The following is a 15,603-nucleotide window of genomic DNA, read 5'->3' as shown; positions in this document are numbered from 1 at the left end:
ACCCAGATTAACAAATGCTTTCCAGGGCTTAAACTCAAGGCCTGGCTCTTTCTTGGTGAAATCTGGCTGATTTTGTGTCTCAGCCAGGCTGACTTCCAACACACTGCCAGCACAGCTTCAGCTGCTGCCTCCTCCTCACCATCGAGGGGTCCCTGCTGAGCACCACGAGGCCTCTGAGCGCCAGGTGATGCATCTCCCTGGCCTCTGCCCACTGCGCCTCACCAGCAGCAGCCAGGGGCTGTGCTCCTGCAGGGCCTGCTCGGCCTCCTTGTCCCTCCTTGTCCCAGTGGAAACCAGCATGGGCACCCCAGGGTGTCCCCACCGTCCTGCTGAGGCCAGGCCTCCAGGGCGTCTGCCGCAGGCCCCGGAGACGCGTCGGGGAAGCGCCAGAGCAGCTGGGTGGCAGGAGGAAGGTGGCAGGCTGGGGACTGCTCATGGCCTCTGCCACCCAATTCCTCAGGGCTTCCCACCAAGCCATCCACACAAGCCCTCCTGTCCCATCACAGCCTCCAGCCACCCACCGCCACACACATCCCTCTCACGCCTTCCCACTGCCTTATCCTGGCAGGCTTTGGCAGCACCGCATCCCTTCACGCCTCCCACTGTCCCGTGCTGGCCATCTCCAGGGACCAGGCTCTCAGGGATCCCCTCCGCAGCTCCAGCCTCAGCCCAGCCGCTCTGTTGGAAGCCTTAAGGCTTCGGCAGAACCACCAAAGGTCAAGGGGCTTTGGGCCACTTTCCCTTGGCCACTTGCCGAGCACAAGGACCCTTTTTCCCCTCTTCCCCAATGGCCTGAAGACTTTGGGCACCAAAAGAAAGCTCCTGGACCTCTGTGTGTAACAACAGCAGTTTATTAAACTTACTAATTCCTATTTATCTAATCTAAGAATTTACTAATTTACCAAACTATTTACATTAGGCTAAATTAAATTACATGAAGAGTAGAGGTTTTTCCTGCAGGCTCAGGTGGCCCCAGCAGATGCACCCTCCCACATCAGTTCTCCACAGCACTCCAGCAAGAGAACCGGCCACGGCCACCCAGGGAAGGCCGTGACTTCCAGAGCCGGCGAAATCCATCTCTCAATCTGTCGAGTCGGGAGGAGGGAATGCTCTGTACAGCCATGTTTATGTACAGAGTTTGAAGTGCCAGGCATGAGATGGCAGGGCTGATGTCATCTGCCATGTCCTGAAGGGCTGGAAGAGAGACAAACAGAGGCACAGTCAGAGCCTGCATCTGGGGAGACCCTCCTGACCCGTCCATGCCCCCCAGCTCTTGCCACGGCCTGGAGGCAGCAGGAGACAGCAAGGAGCAGCTGGAAGGTGCTGGCCCCGACTCTCCCTCGCACAGGCCCCTGAAAGGTCTCTGTGCTCTGCCCACGCCGCCCCTGGTGCGCGCAGGGAGCAGAGCCCTCCGCAGCCGGGGCAGGGAACGCAGCTGCCAGCGCCAGCCCCCGCTGCCAGCCCGCCGGCCTCACTCACCCCTGCTCATGAGCTGCAACTCTCGCTGCTGCTCTCTCAGGAACCGCCCGGCCAGCCCTGGCAACACAGAGCCCGTCACGGCCCCAGCGGCACGGCTGCCCCACAGCGGCGCTGCCAGCCCTGTGGCCGCCGCACCTCCTTCCCCTGCAGGGCTCAGCCCGGGCCCTCGCCGCACGCTGCCGCCCAAGGGCACGGCTGGCACAGGGCGGCAGCAGCCCCGAGGCCAGGCGGGGCTCCACGGCCCCGGCCCGGATGGCAGCAGCTGCCGGGGCTGGGGCCGAGCTGCGGCGGGGCGGGGAGGGAGCCGGCCGTGTGCTCACCCAGGAAGCGGACGGCCGCCTCTCGCAGGGGCTCCTGTGGGCTCCGCAGGTACGGCAGGGCCTGCCGCAGGTGCTCGGCCGCTCGGTCCCTGTCCTGTGCCAGCTGCGGAGAGCGGCGGGAGGGAAGGGTCGGGGCGGGCTCTGCCCCTTGGCCCCGGGCTGCCCTGCCAGCACAGCCCCGAGGAGAGCAGAGGGCCCGGCAAGGCGCGGTGCTGCCCCGCAGCAGAGCCCGGCTGGGTCTGGGCTCCATCAGCTGCTGCCCTGGGGCCACAGGAGCCTGGAGAAGAGCCCGCCTGGGCAGCCCGGGGAAGGGAGCAGCGTGTGGGGCGCAGGCCGGTGCCCCTGGGTGCAGCACTGGGCAGGGGCCACAGCTGCCAGCCCCACAGACTGGGCACCGTGGGCAGGGGCTCCTCCAGGCTGGGGCTGGGGCTTGCAGGCTGTCCTTACCAAGCACTCCCCAAACCTCCACATCTGATCCGTCAGCACCAGATGCTCCAGATCCCTCCTCTTGAGGAAGCTCACTGCAGCAAGTAGCGTTTCCCGAGAGGCCTGCAGAGAGCCAGGGATGGCACGGCAGCCCAGGGCACAGGAGCTGCCTCCCTGTGCCAAGGCCACGAGGAGACTGGAGCCCATGAGGTGCCAGGGTGCAGGGAGACAGCTGAGCATGGGGACACCAGCGGCCAGGAGTCCTCACCTCTGCCACGCGCACGTTCTCGTTGTTGCAGTTGAAGAAGAGCGGGAGCAGGCTCTTGCTCACAAGCATCTTCAGGGCCTTTTTCCCCTTTGCCTCCACCAACCTCATCACCTCTTGGAAGAGGCGAATGGAGAGCAGCTGCACTTGGCATTTGTCCTGTTGGAAAGGAAGCAAAAGCCCTCCACATCAGCTGCTCCAGGCCCCTCTGTGCACAGGCCCAGAAATCCATGGGACACCACACTTGGGGGCAGCTCCCACTGGCCGTGGCTGGGGACACAGAGCCTTACGTTGTCCAGGAGTGGCCAGAGCGCTGCAGCCAGCCGCAGGGCGATGGGGCTGGGTATGGCGAGGTCTCTGTGCAGCAGCAGAGCGCTGAGCACGACGGCACTCGTCTCAACAATTTCTTCATCTGCATCCCGCAGCAGGTCCACAAGGCGTTCAGTCAGGGTGTGCATTCTTTTGTTCTGCATGGAACACAAGGCTGGGCAACCCCATGCTGCTGCTCCTGCCATGGAGCCCAGGGGCCGCAGGCCTGTCCTGGAGCACTCGGGCAGCTGGACAGCAACGCAGGAGAGCTGGGAGCAGCTGCCACGGCTCCCGAAGCCCAGCTAAGCTCAAGGGGTTGCTTTCCCCAGGGCCACGCTGCCAGCACAGCTTCAGCCGCTGCCTCCTCCTCACCATCGAGGGGTCCCTGCTGAGCACCACGAGGCCTCTGAGCGCCAGGCGCTGCATCTCCTTGGACTCGCTCTGCAGGTGCCTTGGCATGATCTCCAGGATGCCGTCAGCCCATTTACTGAAGTCTACGAACTCCAGGAGCTGGAAGGCACAAAGCAGTGACCGGGGTGCCCAGCTGGCAGGAGCTCAGAACTGCACAGGGCTGCGCCATTCCAGGCAGCTGCGGCTGTGAGAGGGCAGAGGGGTGGGAGTCAGCTCAGCGGTGCAGTGCTGGCCATGGGACTCACCTCCACAAGGAACGCCATGGCAGGCAGTTCCCAGTCTGAAATGCCTTGGCTGAGGAGCTCCAAGAGGTAGGACATGATGTAGTGATGCCAATACACAGAGACACCGTGCATCTCCCTGGTGGGGGGAAAAGACACCATTGCCCCTGAGCCAGGCAGGCAAAGCTCTCCCAGGGCTGACTCCCAGAGGCCTGGTCTGTTCCCAAGCACCCCATGGGCTCTTTGGGAGGCGGCTGTTCCCGGGCACCCTCCACTGGCATCATTTTCCAGTCTGCTCTTCATTCTCTTCGTGACAAGGCCCTCTCACCCATGGCCACAGGAACTGTGTGGGGCAGCCTGGGCACAAATGGCAGCGGCAGCGTGGAGAAGGGGGTCTCACCTGGCCAGCAGACCCACTGCATAGTGGTGGGTGCCAGCATAGAGCAGCGTGTCCCAGCCACCCTTGCGCTCCATGGCCAACACCACATGCTCACACTGCACTCGGCAGAGCAGCACCTTCAGAGTCTGCACTGCAAACCTGTGTGCAGAGAAAAGCCCAGGTCACACTGGCAGCCCTGACTCCTGCCTTAGGGTATGGGAGAGATGGGGAGACTGGCGGGACTGGGATGGAGCACCTTTGGGGGTTGGTGGCAAGGCCGAGTTGCTCCTGGCATTCCTTCCAGAAGGTATCAACCACCTCTGGTGTATACAGTGTGCTGATGAAAGCTTGGAAGAGCAGACGCAGAAAGAGAGAGGGGGAGCACTCCAACATTATAGGTGGGCACCACGTCCAGTTGAAGACACTCCACAGTGTCACGGTTGCCTACAAGAAATAAAGCACCCAGAGACAAGAGTAGGTGCCAAGACATCCATGTGCAGGGCCTGAGCATGCGAAGGAGAGGCCGGGGGAGACACTGTGGGAGCAGCGAGGCTGGTGCCCCAGGTTCAGCGCAGTGCCTGAGGCAGGCAGATGCAGTTGTGGGGAGGACAGAGAGCTGGCTGCTCAAGAGGTGGCCTAGGGGCAAGCAGAGGTCAGTTGCAGGAACTCACAGCCAGAGCAAAGACTCCTGTGCTGTCCCCATCAGAGGTGTACACAGAGGTGTCCACTGGCCAGGCGCTCAGCACAGTGATGAGGATCTGCAGCGCCGGCTCCGCAGTCCCCGTGGAGGTCAGGATCACCCCCCACATGGCCGCAGCAGCTCTGTGGGGTCAGAGCTCTGTGTCAGGGGGTCTCGGCCACAGCACCGTGGCCTGGGCTGCTGCAGGGACCTGCACTGGCCATCAGCCCTGCCTCTGCCCACTGGCCCTGGCCAGCAACGCCCAGCCAGCTCACGGGGGTGCAGCCCCGTAGGGAGGGAGCGTGGCAGCACGCTCAGGGGCTGACATGGCAGCACTGCAAACGGAGGGGCCGCAGGGGCTTGGAGCTGTGCCCCTGTGTGGCACTCAGCAGGGACAGGCTCTGCAGGGTAATGGGGGATGAACCCTAAGCCCTCAAGGCAGGTGGGGCTGCCCAAGGTACCTGTCACCCGATGGGGCCCAGCGCAAGAGAGTCATGATCACATCATAGGGGTATTCCTTGGTCAGCTCCAGCAGGGCCTTGTCCAGCCTGTGCCCAGCAGACTCATTGGCCGTGAGCCACTTGTGGATGTACCTCACCATGGCTGGCACCTGCAGAAGGTGTGGGGAGACCTGGAGACCTGCCAGAGCAGCAACTTCCCCAGCTTCCCCTGAGAAGTGCTGGCCTTCCCACCACATTGGGCTGGGCCTCAGAGGCTGAGGGAAGCCAGCAGAGCCGGCTTGAGGCGCCACACAGTTCCTGGGGTGATCAAGCCCTGGCCACAGGCTGCTTACTTGCTTTGGATTGGAGACACCCTTCTCCACAAGCAAATCCAGCATGGCAGCACTGGTCTCAGCACTGAAGAGGTGAAAGTTTGCCGAAGGCCCAGTGCCCACACCGGTGGTCTCTTCCCGCCAAACGCGCACGATGAATTCACAGATCATCTGCAGAAGGGCAGGAAGAGAGGGAGAATCCATGGAGTGCTCCAGGCACGGTGCTGGGCTGAGCAGTGACAGCAGGCCCAGCCCAGGTGGGGATGGCTGCAGTACCTGCGCTGCTCTGCGGAAGCGGCCACGGGCAGGGTCCTGCTCTTGTGTCCAGTCCATGGCTGCACCTGGCACAGAGCGAGCGCAGCCAGGGCTGAGGGGCTGCGGGAGAGGCCGGAGAGCAGGGCCCAGCCCTGCATTCCCAGGCAGGGAGAGCCGTGGGATGCACCAGCCCTGTGGCCCAGCTCTGGCACTCACCCTCCTGCAGCAGCTGGAGCTGCTCCAGCTCTCCAGGCTGCTGTGCTGAGGTAGCTGCAGCCTCCTCCTCCTCCTTCACCCAGGCCAGCTTGGGCACCCTGGGGGGTGTCTGCTCCATGTCTCTGTTAGGAGTTAGGATGGCCTGCAGAAGAAATGCCTGGGAAAAACTCAAAAGATCAAGTGCTGCAGTTGTGCCTTGAAAGCACAGCTGCAACAGAGAAGCCTTGGGAAGGCTGAAGGACAGTAAGTCCTGCAGTCTGTCCTCGAGGGCAGCGGCCGCAGGGACGGCAGACGCTTTGGAAATGCTCCAGCTCGCCGAGTCCCGCAGTCTGGCCTCGAGGTCACCTGCACAGGAAACACTTTGGGAAAGCTCCGGGTCAGCAAGGAACGAGCTGGCTGTGCGGGGGCTCCTCACAGCACCGCTCTCTCCGTCCTGTCCCGACGCGTGCACCGAGCACTGTGGCGTGGCCGTGTCGCCGCCAGCACCTATGTCACCGCGTGTCACAAAGGGCCACCCTTGTACGCCGTGTTCTGTTCCATCCCACGGTGACCACGGTGCTCTGTGTCACAAAGAGCCCTAGAACACACCCCCACGTGCCCTGGGGACATCCCCACCCCCCAAACTGCCCCAGCTTGGAAGGAAGATGTTCCCCGAGTGTCAAGGACAGCCCAAGAGGAACTTGAGGAGCGGCTCAAACAACAAGCAGATGCTCCTCTGCTCTGCCTGCTCAGGGCAGCAGAAGGAGCCCCCACGGTTGCCGATGCAGCTGCAGCAGGAAGGGCACTGGGGCCTTCCAGAGAAGCTGCCAGGGCCTCTTTGAGACATGACCCGGTGCTGGGTGGCCGTCACGCACGCAGGGCTGTGACACAGACATGGGACGTATGGCCAAGGGCATGAATGGTGTTCGGAGCCCTGGGGCCTGGGCAGCACTGAAATCAAGAGGTGTGGCAAAGTCCCTTCCAAAGGAGACCTGCCACCCCCAAGCCCTGCCTGTGCAGGTGCCTACTCCTGCCACAGAAACCTGTGCCCCCAGGGAACTTCTGTGCCAGAGGACAGCCAAAGCCCACGTGCATTGGTGTCTGTGCTCCTTTCTGCAGGTGCCTGTTGACAGGAGCACCTGGAGCAATTGGTGGCAACACCGGTTCTGTTTCAGAAGGTAGAAGCTTGAGCTCCCTCCTGGAATGATTTTTGCTTAGAAGTCATTCTCTGCAGCACAAAAACCCCATCCACTGTTGACTTTCCCAGCACAATGAGATTCTTACAGAGATCCTGTCAAGTTTTCTTCTGTCCTTCTGTGAGGTTTTCTTGGTTTCTGATGGCATCCGGCATTTGATGCCCAGTGCTCCAGGTTGCTGCCTGTCTGCCTGTGGCCAGCAGCTCATGTCCAAACACATCTGGCTCTGTGCTGGGCAAGGGAATGGACAGGCACTCACAGTGATTTTCCCTGGTGAACCGGCGAGGAACCTGGGCAAGTGCAGAAGAAAGGGATAACTCAGGCATGAGACAAGCTGTTCTGTGTCTCTGATGATGCTGCCAGCACCATGAGGGAACAGCCAAGACAGGCGCTGGAAGCAAACATATCCTGCCACTTTCTGCTCTTCCTTGGACACTGACCACACTTGTTCCTATGGCTCCAGGAGACCTGATCCGGGAACAAGGGAGGGCCATGCATTGGTAGGGAACAGCCTCCAACATGACCAGAGCGGAATCCTCTCAGCAGAGCCTGAGCTTGTGACCTTGGCCATCAGTTCAGCAGACAGCAAAGTACTTCCTTCCCTCCATCCCTCAACCTCAACCACTCGAGTCCTGCTTTCCTTCAGCATCTGCTGATTCTTCCTTCTTTCTGAGGAGGTTCTCCGTGTTGAGTTTAGAAGCTCGCGCTGCCTTTTTTGAGGTGCCTGAATGGAGGAGAGTGTCAGCAGCTGCAGCCCAGGGCTCGTGTCCCATCAGTGTTTGTAACGATGGCACCAACGCTGCTGCCTTGGGACAGCCGGGTGTGGCAGGCGAGTCTGCCCTCAAGCACGGCCACTGAAGTCAGTCAGGGGGACAGGCTGCAGCTGCAGCTGCCAAGCGTGGCTGTGAGGCTGGCAAGGCAAGAGAAAGCCATGGGGACCACTTTCCCAGCACCTTTTGCCAAGCTATGTAAAACTGTGCCCATAGCATCCTCTCTTTCCGCATCCTGGCTGGTGTGGATGCCTTCCCGAGGAGGTACAGGCCTTTTGGGAGCTGCTGTTCCTGTGCACACCCTGCTGATTTTTCTGGTGTGCAGAACTGCATTGACAGCAGCGACTGTGCAGGCCAGCTGCAGGAGACATCATCCCTGTCATGACAGCAGCAGCACTGTGGGCCCTGAGCACAGGGTCAGGGTGGGTCTCAGCCTCTCCTGAAGCACTCGGGCAGCTGGACAGCAACGCAGGAGAGCTGGGAGCAGCTGCCACAGCTCCCAAAGCCCAGCCAAGCCCAAGGCTGCTTTCCCCAGCCCCACACGCTGGTGGGTATGGCTGCAATGAAACATTTGGATTCAGAGTATTGAGGGTTTGAATGGTCAAAAGAAAGGGGTGGGAATAACAGAGGACCAAAACTAAAGAACTCAAATGGAAAATAAAAGAGGGGCGATGCCTAGAAACCGAATGCTGTATTGAGATAAACTCCGAGGACCCGAAACAAGGAGGGGTGTGACAATATATCTCCTCGGGGAGAACTTTCTAGAGCTATTACCATATAATGAGAACGAGTAACCACTAGGGGAAGAGAACTTGAACCAATTAGCATAAACACTAAGGACTGTGGGAGGAACAGTTAGGTTTGACCCAGATTAACAAATGCTTTGCAGGGCTTGAACTCAAGGCCTGGCTCTTTCTTGGTGAAATCTGGCTGATTTTGTGTCTCAGCCAGGCTGACTTCCAACACACCGCCAGCACAGCTTCAGCTGCTGCCTCCTCCTCACCATCGAGGGGTCCCTGCTGAGCACCATGAGGCCTCTGAGCGCCAGGTGATGCATCTCCCTGGCCTCTGCCCACTGCGCCTCACCAGCAGCAGCCAGGGGCTGTGCTCCGGCAGGGCCTGCTCAGCCTCCTTGTCCCTCCTTGTCCCAGTGCAAACCAGCATGGGCACCCCAGGGTGTCCCCACCGTCCTGCTGAGGCCAGGCCTCCAGGGCGTCTGCCGCAGGCCCCGGAGACACGTCGGGGAAGCGCCAGAGCAGCTGGGTGGCAGGAGGAAGGTGGCAGGCTGGGGACTGCTCATGGCCTCTGCCACCCAATTCCTCAGGGCTTCCCACCAAGCCATCCACACAAGCCCTCCTGTCCCATCACAGCCTCCAGCCACCCACCGCCACACACATCCCCCTCACGCCTTCCCACTGCCTTATCCTGGCAGGCTTTGGCAGCACCGCATCCCTTCACGCCTCCCACTGTCCCGTGCTGGCCATCTCCAGGGACCAGGCTCTCAGGGATCCCCTCCGCAGCTCCAGCCTCAGCCCAGCCGCTCTGTTGGAAGCCTTAAGGCTTCGGCAGAACCACCAAAGGTCAAGGGGCTTTGGGCCACTTTCCCTTGGCCACTTGCCGAGCACAAGGACCCTTTTTCCCCTCTTCCCCAATGGCCTGAAGACTTTGGGCACCAAAAGAAAGCTCCTGGACCTCTGTGTGTAACAACAGCAGTTTATTAAACTTACTAATTCCTATTTATCTAATCTAAGAATTTACTAATTTACCAAACTATTTACATTAGGCTAAATTAAATTACATGAAGAGTAGAGGTTTTTCCTGCAGGCTCAGGTGGCCCCAGCAGATGCACCCTCCCACATCAGTTCTCCACAGCACTCCAGCAAGAGAACCGGCCACGGCCACCCAGGGAAGGCCGTGACTTCCAGAGCCGGCGAAATCCATCTCTCAATCTGTCGAGTCGGGAGGAGGGAATGCTCTGTACAGCCATGTTTATGTACAGAGTTTGAAGTGCCAGGCATGAGATGGCAGGGCTGATGTCATCTGCCATGTCCTGAAGGGCTGGAAGAGAGACAAACAGAGGCACAGTCAGAGCCTGCATCTGGGGAGACCCTCCTGACCCGTCCATGCCCCCCAGCTCTTGCCACGGCCTGGAGGCAGCAGGAGACAGCAAGGAGCAGCTGGAAGGTGCTGGCCCCGACTCTCCCTCGCACAGGCCCCTGAAAGGTCTCTGTGCTCTGCCCACGCCGCCCCTGGTGCGCGCAGGGAGCAGAGCCCTCCGCAGCCGGGGCAGGGAACGCAGCTGCCAGCGCCAGCCCCCGCTGCCAGCCCGCCGGCCTCACTCACCCCTGCTCATGAGCTGCAACTCTCGCTGCTGCTCTCTCAGGAACCGCCCGGCCAGCCCTGGCAACACAGAGCCCGTCACGGCCCCAGCGGCACGGCTGCCCCACAGCGGCGCTGCCAGCCCTGTGGCCGCCGCACCTCCTTCCCCTGCAGGGCTCAGCCCGGGCCCTCGCCGCACGCTGCCGCCCAAGGGCACGGCTGGCACAGGGCGGCAGCAGCCCCGAGGCCAGGCGGGGCTCCACGGCCCCGGCCCGGATGGCAGCAGCTGCCGGGGCTGGGGCCGAGCTGCGGCGGGGCGGGGAGGGAGCCGGCCGTGTGCTCACCCAGGAAGCGGACGGCCGCCTCTCGCAGGGGCTCCTGTGGGCTCCGCAGGTACGGCAGGGCCTGCCGCAGGTGCTCGGCCGCTCGGTCCCTGTCCTGTGCCAGCTGCGGAGAGCGGCGGGAGGGAAGGGTCGGGGCGGGCTCTGCCCCTTGGCCCCGGGCTGCCCTGCCAGCACAGCCCCGAGGAGAGCAGAGGGCCCGGCAAGGCGCGGTGCTGCCCCGCAGCAGAGCCCGGCTGGGTCTGGGCTCCATCAGCTGCTGCCCTGGGGCCACAGGAGCCTGGAGAAGAGCCCGCCTGGGCAGCCCGGGGAAGGGAGCAGCGTGTGGGGCGCAGGCCGGTGCCCCTGGGTGCAGCACTGGGCAGGGGCCACAGCTGCCAGCCCCACAGACTGGGCACCGTGGGCAGGGGCTCCTCCAGGCTGGGGCTGGGGCTTGCAGGCTGTCCTTACCAAGCACTCCCCAAACCTCCACATCTGATCCGTCAGCACCAGATGCTCCAGATCCCTCCTCTTGAGGAAGCTCACTGCAGCAAGTAGCGTTTCCCGAGAGGCCTGCAGAGAGCCAGGGATGGCACGGCAGCCCAGGGCACAGGAGCTGCCTCCCTGTGCCAAGGCCACGAGGAGACTGGAGCCCATGAGGTGCCAGGGTGCAGGGAGACAGCTGAGCATGGGGACACCAGCGGCCAGGAGTCCTCACCTCTGCCACGCGCACGTTCTCGTTGTTGCAGTTGAAGAAGAGCGGGAGCAGGCTCTTGCTCACAAGCATCTTCAGGGCCTTTTTCCCCTTTGCCTCCACCAACCTCATCACCTCTTGGAAGAGGCGAATGGAGAGCAGCTGCACTTGGCATTTGTCCTGTTGGAAAGGAAGCAAAAGCCCTCCACATCAGCTGCTCCAGGCCCCTCTGTGCACAGGCCCAGAAATCCATGGGACACCACACTTGGGGGCAGCTCCCACTGGCCGTGGCTGGGGACACAGAGCCTTACGTTGTCCAGGAGTGGCCAGAGCGCTGCAGCCAGCCGCAGGGCGATGGGGCTGGGTATGGCGAGGTCTCTGTGCAGCAGCAGAGCGCTGAGCACGACGGCACTCGTCTCAACAATTTCTTCATCTGCATCCCGCAGCAGGTCCACAAGGCGTTCAGTCAGGGTGTGCATTCTTTTGTTCTGCATGGAACACAAGGCTGGGCAACCCCATGCTGCTGCTCCTGCCATGGAGCCCAGGGGCCGCAGGCCTGTCCTGGAGCACTCGGGCAGCTGGACAGCAACGCAGGAGAGCTGGGAGCAGCTGCCACGGCTCCCGAAGCCCAGCTAAGCTCAAGGGGTTGCTTTCCCCAGGGCCACGCTGCCAGCACAGCTTCAGCCGCTGCCTCCTCCTCACCATCGAGGGGTCCCTGCTGAGCACCACGAGGCCTCTGAGCGCCAGGCGCTGCATCTCCTTGGACTCGCTCTGCAGGTGCCTTGGCATGATCTCCAGGATGCCGTCAGCCCATTTACTGAAGTCTACGAACTCCAGGAGCTGGAAGGCACAAAGCAGTGACCGGGGTGCCCAGCTGGCAGGAGCTCAGAACTGCACAGGGCTGCGCCATTCCAGGCAGCTGCGGCTGTGAGAGGGCAGAGGGGTGGGAGTCAGCTCAGCGGTGCAGTGCTGGCCATGGGACTCACCTCCACAAGGAACGCCATGGCAGGCAGTTCCCAGTCTGAAATGCCTTGGCTGAGGAGCTCCAAGAGGTAGGACATGATGTAGTGATGCCAATACACAGAGACACCGTGCATCTCCCTGGTGGGGGGAAAAGACACCATTGCCCCTGAGCCAGGCAGGCAAAGCTCTCCCAGGGCTGACTCCCAGAGGCCTGGTCTGTTCCCAAGCACCCCATGGGCTCTTTGGGAGGCGGCTGTTCCCGGGCACCCTCCACTGGCATCATTTTCCAGTCTGCTCTTCATTCTCTTCGTGACAAGGCCCTCTCACCCATGGCCACAGGAACTGTGTGGGGCAGCCTGGGCACAAATGGCAGCGGCAGCGTGGAGAAGGGGGTCTCACCTGGCCAGCAGACCCACTGCATAGTGGTGGGTGCCAGCATAGAGCAGCGTGTCCCAGCCACCCTTGCGCTCCATGGCCAACACCACATGCTCACACTGCACTCGGCAGAGCAGCACCTTCAGAGTCTGCACTGCAAACCTGTGTGCAGAGAAAAGCCCAGGTCACACTGGCAGCCCTGACTCCTGCCTTAGGGTATGGGAGAGATGGGGAGACTGGCGGGACTGGGATGGAGCACCTTTGGGGGTTGGTGGCAAGGCCGAGTTGCTCCTGGCATTCCTTCCAGAAGGTATCAACCACCTCTGGTGTATACAGTGTGCTGATGAAAGCTTGGAAGAGCAGACGCAGAAAGAGAGAGGGGGAGCACTCCAACATTATAGGTGGGCACCACGTCCAGTTGAAGACACTCCACAGTGTCACGGTTGCCTACAAGAAATAAAGCACCCAGAGACAAGAGTAGGTGCCAAGACATCCATGTGCAGGGCCTGAGCATGCGAAGGAGAGGCCGGGGGAGACACTGTGGGAGCAGCGAGGCTGGTGCCCCAGGTTCAGCGCAGTGCCTGAGGCAGGCAGATGCAGTTGTGGGGAGGACAGAGAGCTGGCTGCTCAAGAGGTGGCCTAGGGGCAAGCAGAGGTCAGTTGCAGGAACTCACAGCCAGAGCAAAGACTCCTGTGCTGTCCCCATCAGAGGTGTACACAGAGGTGTCCACTGGCCAGGCGCTCAGCACAGTGATGAGGATCTGCAGCGCCGGCTCCGCAGTCCCCGTGGAGGTCAGGATCACCCCCCACATGGCCGCAGCAGCTCTGTGGGGTCAGAGCTCTGTGTCAGGGGGTCTCGGCCACAGCACCGTGGCCTGGGCTGCTGCAGGGACCTGCACTGGCCATCAGCCCTGCCTCTGCCCACTGGCCCTGGCCAGCAACGCCCAGCCAGCTCACGGGGGTGCAGCCCCGTAGGGAGGGAGCGTGGCAGCACGCTCAGGGGCTGACATGGCAGCACTGCAAACGGAGGGGCCGCAGGGGCTTGGAGCTGTGCCCCTGTGTGGCACTCAGCAGGGACAGGCTCTGCAGGGTAATGGGGGATGAACCCTAAGCCCTCAAGGCAGGTGGGGCTGCCCAAGGTACCTGTCACCCGATGGGGCCCAGCGCAAGAGAGTCATGATCACATCATAGGGGTATTCCTTGGTCAGCTCCAGCAGGGCCTTGTCCAGCCTGTGCCCAGCAGACTCATTGGCCGTGAGCCACTTGTGGATGTACCTCACCATGGCTGGCACCTGCAGAAGGTGTGGGGAGACCTGGAGACCTGCCAGAGCAGCAACTTCCCCAGCTTCCCCTGAGAAGTGCTGGCCTTCCCACCACATTGGGCTGGGCCTCAGAGGCTGAGGGAAGCCAGCAGAGCCGGCTTGAGGCGCCACACAGTTCCTGGGGTGATCAAGCCCTGGCCACAGGCTGCTTACTTGCTTTGGATTGGAGACACCCTTCTCCACAAGCAAATCCAGCATGGCAGCACTGGTCTCAGCACTGAAGAGGTGAAAGTTTGCCGAAGGCCCAGTGCCCACACCGGTGGTCTCTTCCCGCCAAACGCGCACGATGAATTCACAGATCATCTGCAGAAGGGCAGGAAGAGAGGGAGAATCCATGGAGTGCTCCAGGCACGGTGCTGGGCTGAGCAGTGACAGCAGGCCCAGCCCAGGTGGGGATGGCTGCAGTACCTGCGCTGCTCTGCGGAAGCGGCCACGGGCAGGGTCCTGCTCTTGTGTCCAGTCCATGGCTGCACCTGGCACAGAGCGAGCGCAGCCAGGGCTGAGGGGCTGCGGGAGAGGCCGGAGAGCAGGGCCCAGCCCTGCATTCCCAGGCAGGGAGAGCCGTGGGATGCACCAGCCCTGTGGCCCAGCTCTGGCACTCACCCTCCTGCAGCAGCTGGAGCTGCTCCAGCTCTCCAGGCTGCTGTGCTGAGGTAGCTGCAGCCTCCTCCTCCTCCTTCACCCAGGCCAGCTTGGGCACCCTGGGGGGTGTCTGCTCCATGTCTCTGTTAGGAGTTAGGATGGCCTGCAGAAGAAATGCCTGGGAAAAACTCAAAAGATCAAGTGCTGCAGTTGTGCCTTGAAAGCACAGCTGCAACAGAGAAGCCTTGGGAAGGCTGAAGGACAGTAAGTCCTGCAGTCTGTCCTCGAGGGCAGCGGCCGCAGGGACGGCAGACGCTTTGGAAATGCTCCAGCTCGCCGAGTCCCGCAGTCTGGCCTCGAGGTCACCTGCACAGGAAACACTTTGGGAAAGCTCCGGGTCAGCAAGGAACGAGCTGGCTGTGCGGGGGCTCCTCACAGCACCGCTCTCTCCGTCCTGTCCCGACGCGTGCACCGAGCACTGTGGCGTGGCCGTGTCGCCGCCAGCACCTATGTCACCGCGTGTCACAAAGGGCCACCCTTGTACGCCGTGTTCTGTTCCATCCCACGGTGACCACGGTGCTCTGTGTCACAAAGAGCCCTAGAACACACCCCCACGTGCCCTGGGGACATCCCCACCCCCCAAACTGCCCCAGCTTGGAAGGAAGATGTTCCCCGAGTGTCAAGGACAGCCCAAGAGGAACTTGAGGAGCGGCTCAAACAACAAGCAGATGCTCCTCTGCTCTGCCTGCTCAGGGCAGCAGAAGGAGCCCCCACGGTTGCCGATGCAGCTGCAGCAGGAAGGGCACTGGGGCCTTCCAGAGAAGCTGCCAGGGCCTCTTTGAGACATGACCCGGTGCTGGGTGGCCGTCACGCACGCAGGGCTGTGACACAGACATGGGACGTATGGCCAAGGGCATGAATGGTGTTCGGAGCCCTGGGGCCTGGGCAGCACTGAAATCAAGAGGTGTGGCAAAGTCCCTTCCAAAGGAGACCTGCCACCCCCAAGCCCTGCCTGTGCAGGTGCCTACTCCTGCCACAGAAACCTGTGCCCCCAGGGAACTTCTGTGCCAGAGGACAGCCAAAGCCCACGTGCATTGGTGTCTGTGCTCCTTTCTGCAGGTGCCTGTTGACAGGAGCACCTGGAGCAATTGGTGGCAACACCGGTTCTGTTTCAGAAGGTAGAAGCTTGAGCTCCCTCCTGGAATGATTTTTGCTTAGAAGTCATTCTCTGCAGCACAAAAACCCCATCCACTGTTGACTTTCCCAGCACAATGAGATTCTTACAGAGATCCTGTCAAGTTTTCTTCTGTCCTTCTGTGAGGTTTTCTTGGTTTCTGATGGCATCCGGCAT

General features: G+C 61.6%; 2 protein-coding genes across 2 annotated transcripts; both read right to left on the bottom strand.

The window, feature by feature from the left end:
* Nucleotides 1–832: 832 nt before the first annotated feature.
* LOC130264896 (maestro heat-like repeat-containing protein family member 7) lies at nt 833–6,834 on the bottom strand. The gene is made up of 15 exons (XM_056513519.1): nt 5,733–6,834; nt 5,538–5,602; nt 5,283–5,432; nt 4,951–5,099; nt 4,482–4,632; nt 4,067–4,254; nt 3,832–3,969; nt 3,456–3,570; nt 3,172–3,309; nt 2,781–2,957; nt 2,494–2,649; nt 2,247–2,348; nt 1,800–1,902; nt 1,480–1,536; nt 833–1,194 (listed from the first exon to the last, which is right to left on the bottom strand). The coding sequence occupies exons 1-15, from the start codon at nt 5,848–5,850 to the stop codon at nt 995–997; spliced, it is 2,007 nt and encodes a 668-aa protein (XP_056369494.1). The 5' UTR covers nt 5,851–6,834; the 3' UTR covers nt 833–994.
* A 2,539-nt stretch (nt 6,835–9,373) lies between these two features.
* Nucleotides 9,374–15,375, bottom strand: LOC130264895 (maestro heat-like repeat-containing protein family member 7). The gene is made up of 15 exons (XM_056513518.1): nt 14,274–15,375; nt 14,079–14,143; nt 13,824–13,973; nt 13,492–13,640; nt 13,023–13,173; nt 12,608–12,795; nt 12,373–12,510; nt 11,997–12,111; nt 11,713–11,850; nt 11,322–11,498; nt 11,035–11,190; nt 10,788–10,889; nt 10,341–10,443; nt 10,021–10,077; nt 9,374–9,735 (listed from the first exon to the last, which is right to left on the bottom strand). The coding sequence occupies exons 1-15, from the start codon at nt 14,389–14,391 to the stop codon at nt 9,536–9,538; spliced, it is 2,007 nt and encodes a 668-aa protein (XP_056369493.1). The 5' UTR covers nt 14,392–15,375; the 3' UTR covers nt 9,374–9,535.
* Between the last annotated feature and the right edge of the window lie 228 nt (nt 15,376–15,603).

Source organism: Oenanthe melanoleuca, chromosome Z (assembly GCF_029582105.1).
Source record: "Oenanthe melanoleuca isolate GR-GAL-2019-014 chromosome Z, OMel1.0, whole genome shotgun sequence".
Classification (NCBI taxonomy): domain Eukaryota; kingdom Metazoa; phylum Chordata; class Aves; order Passeriformes; family Muscicapidae; genus Oenanthe; species Oenanthe melanoleuca.
Note: the sequence above shows the minus strand (reverse complement) of the source record. Positions and strands in the feature narration are given on the sequence as shown.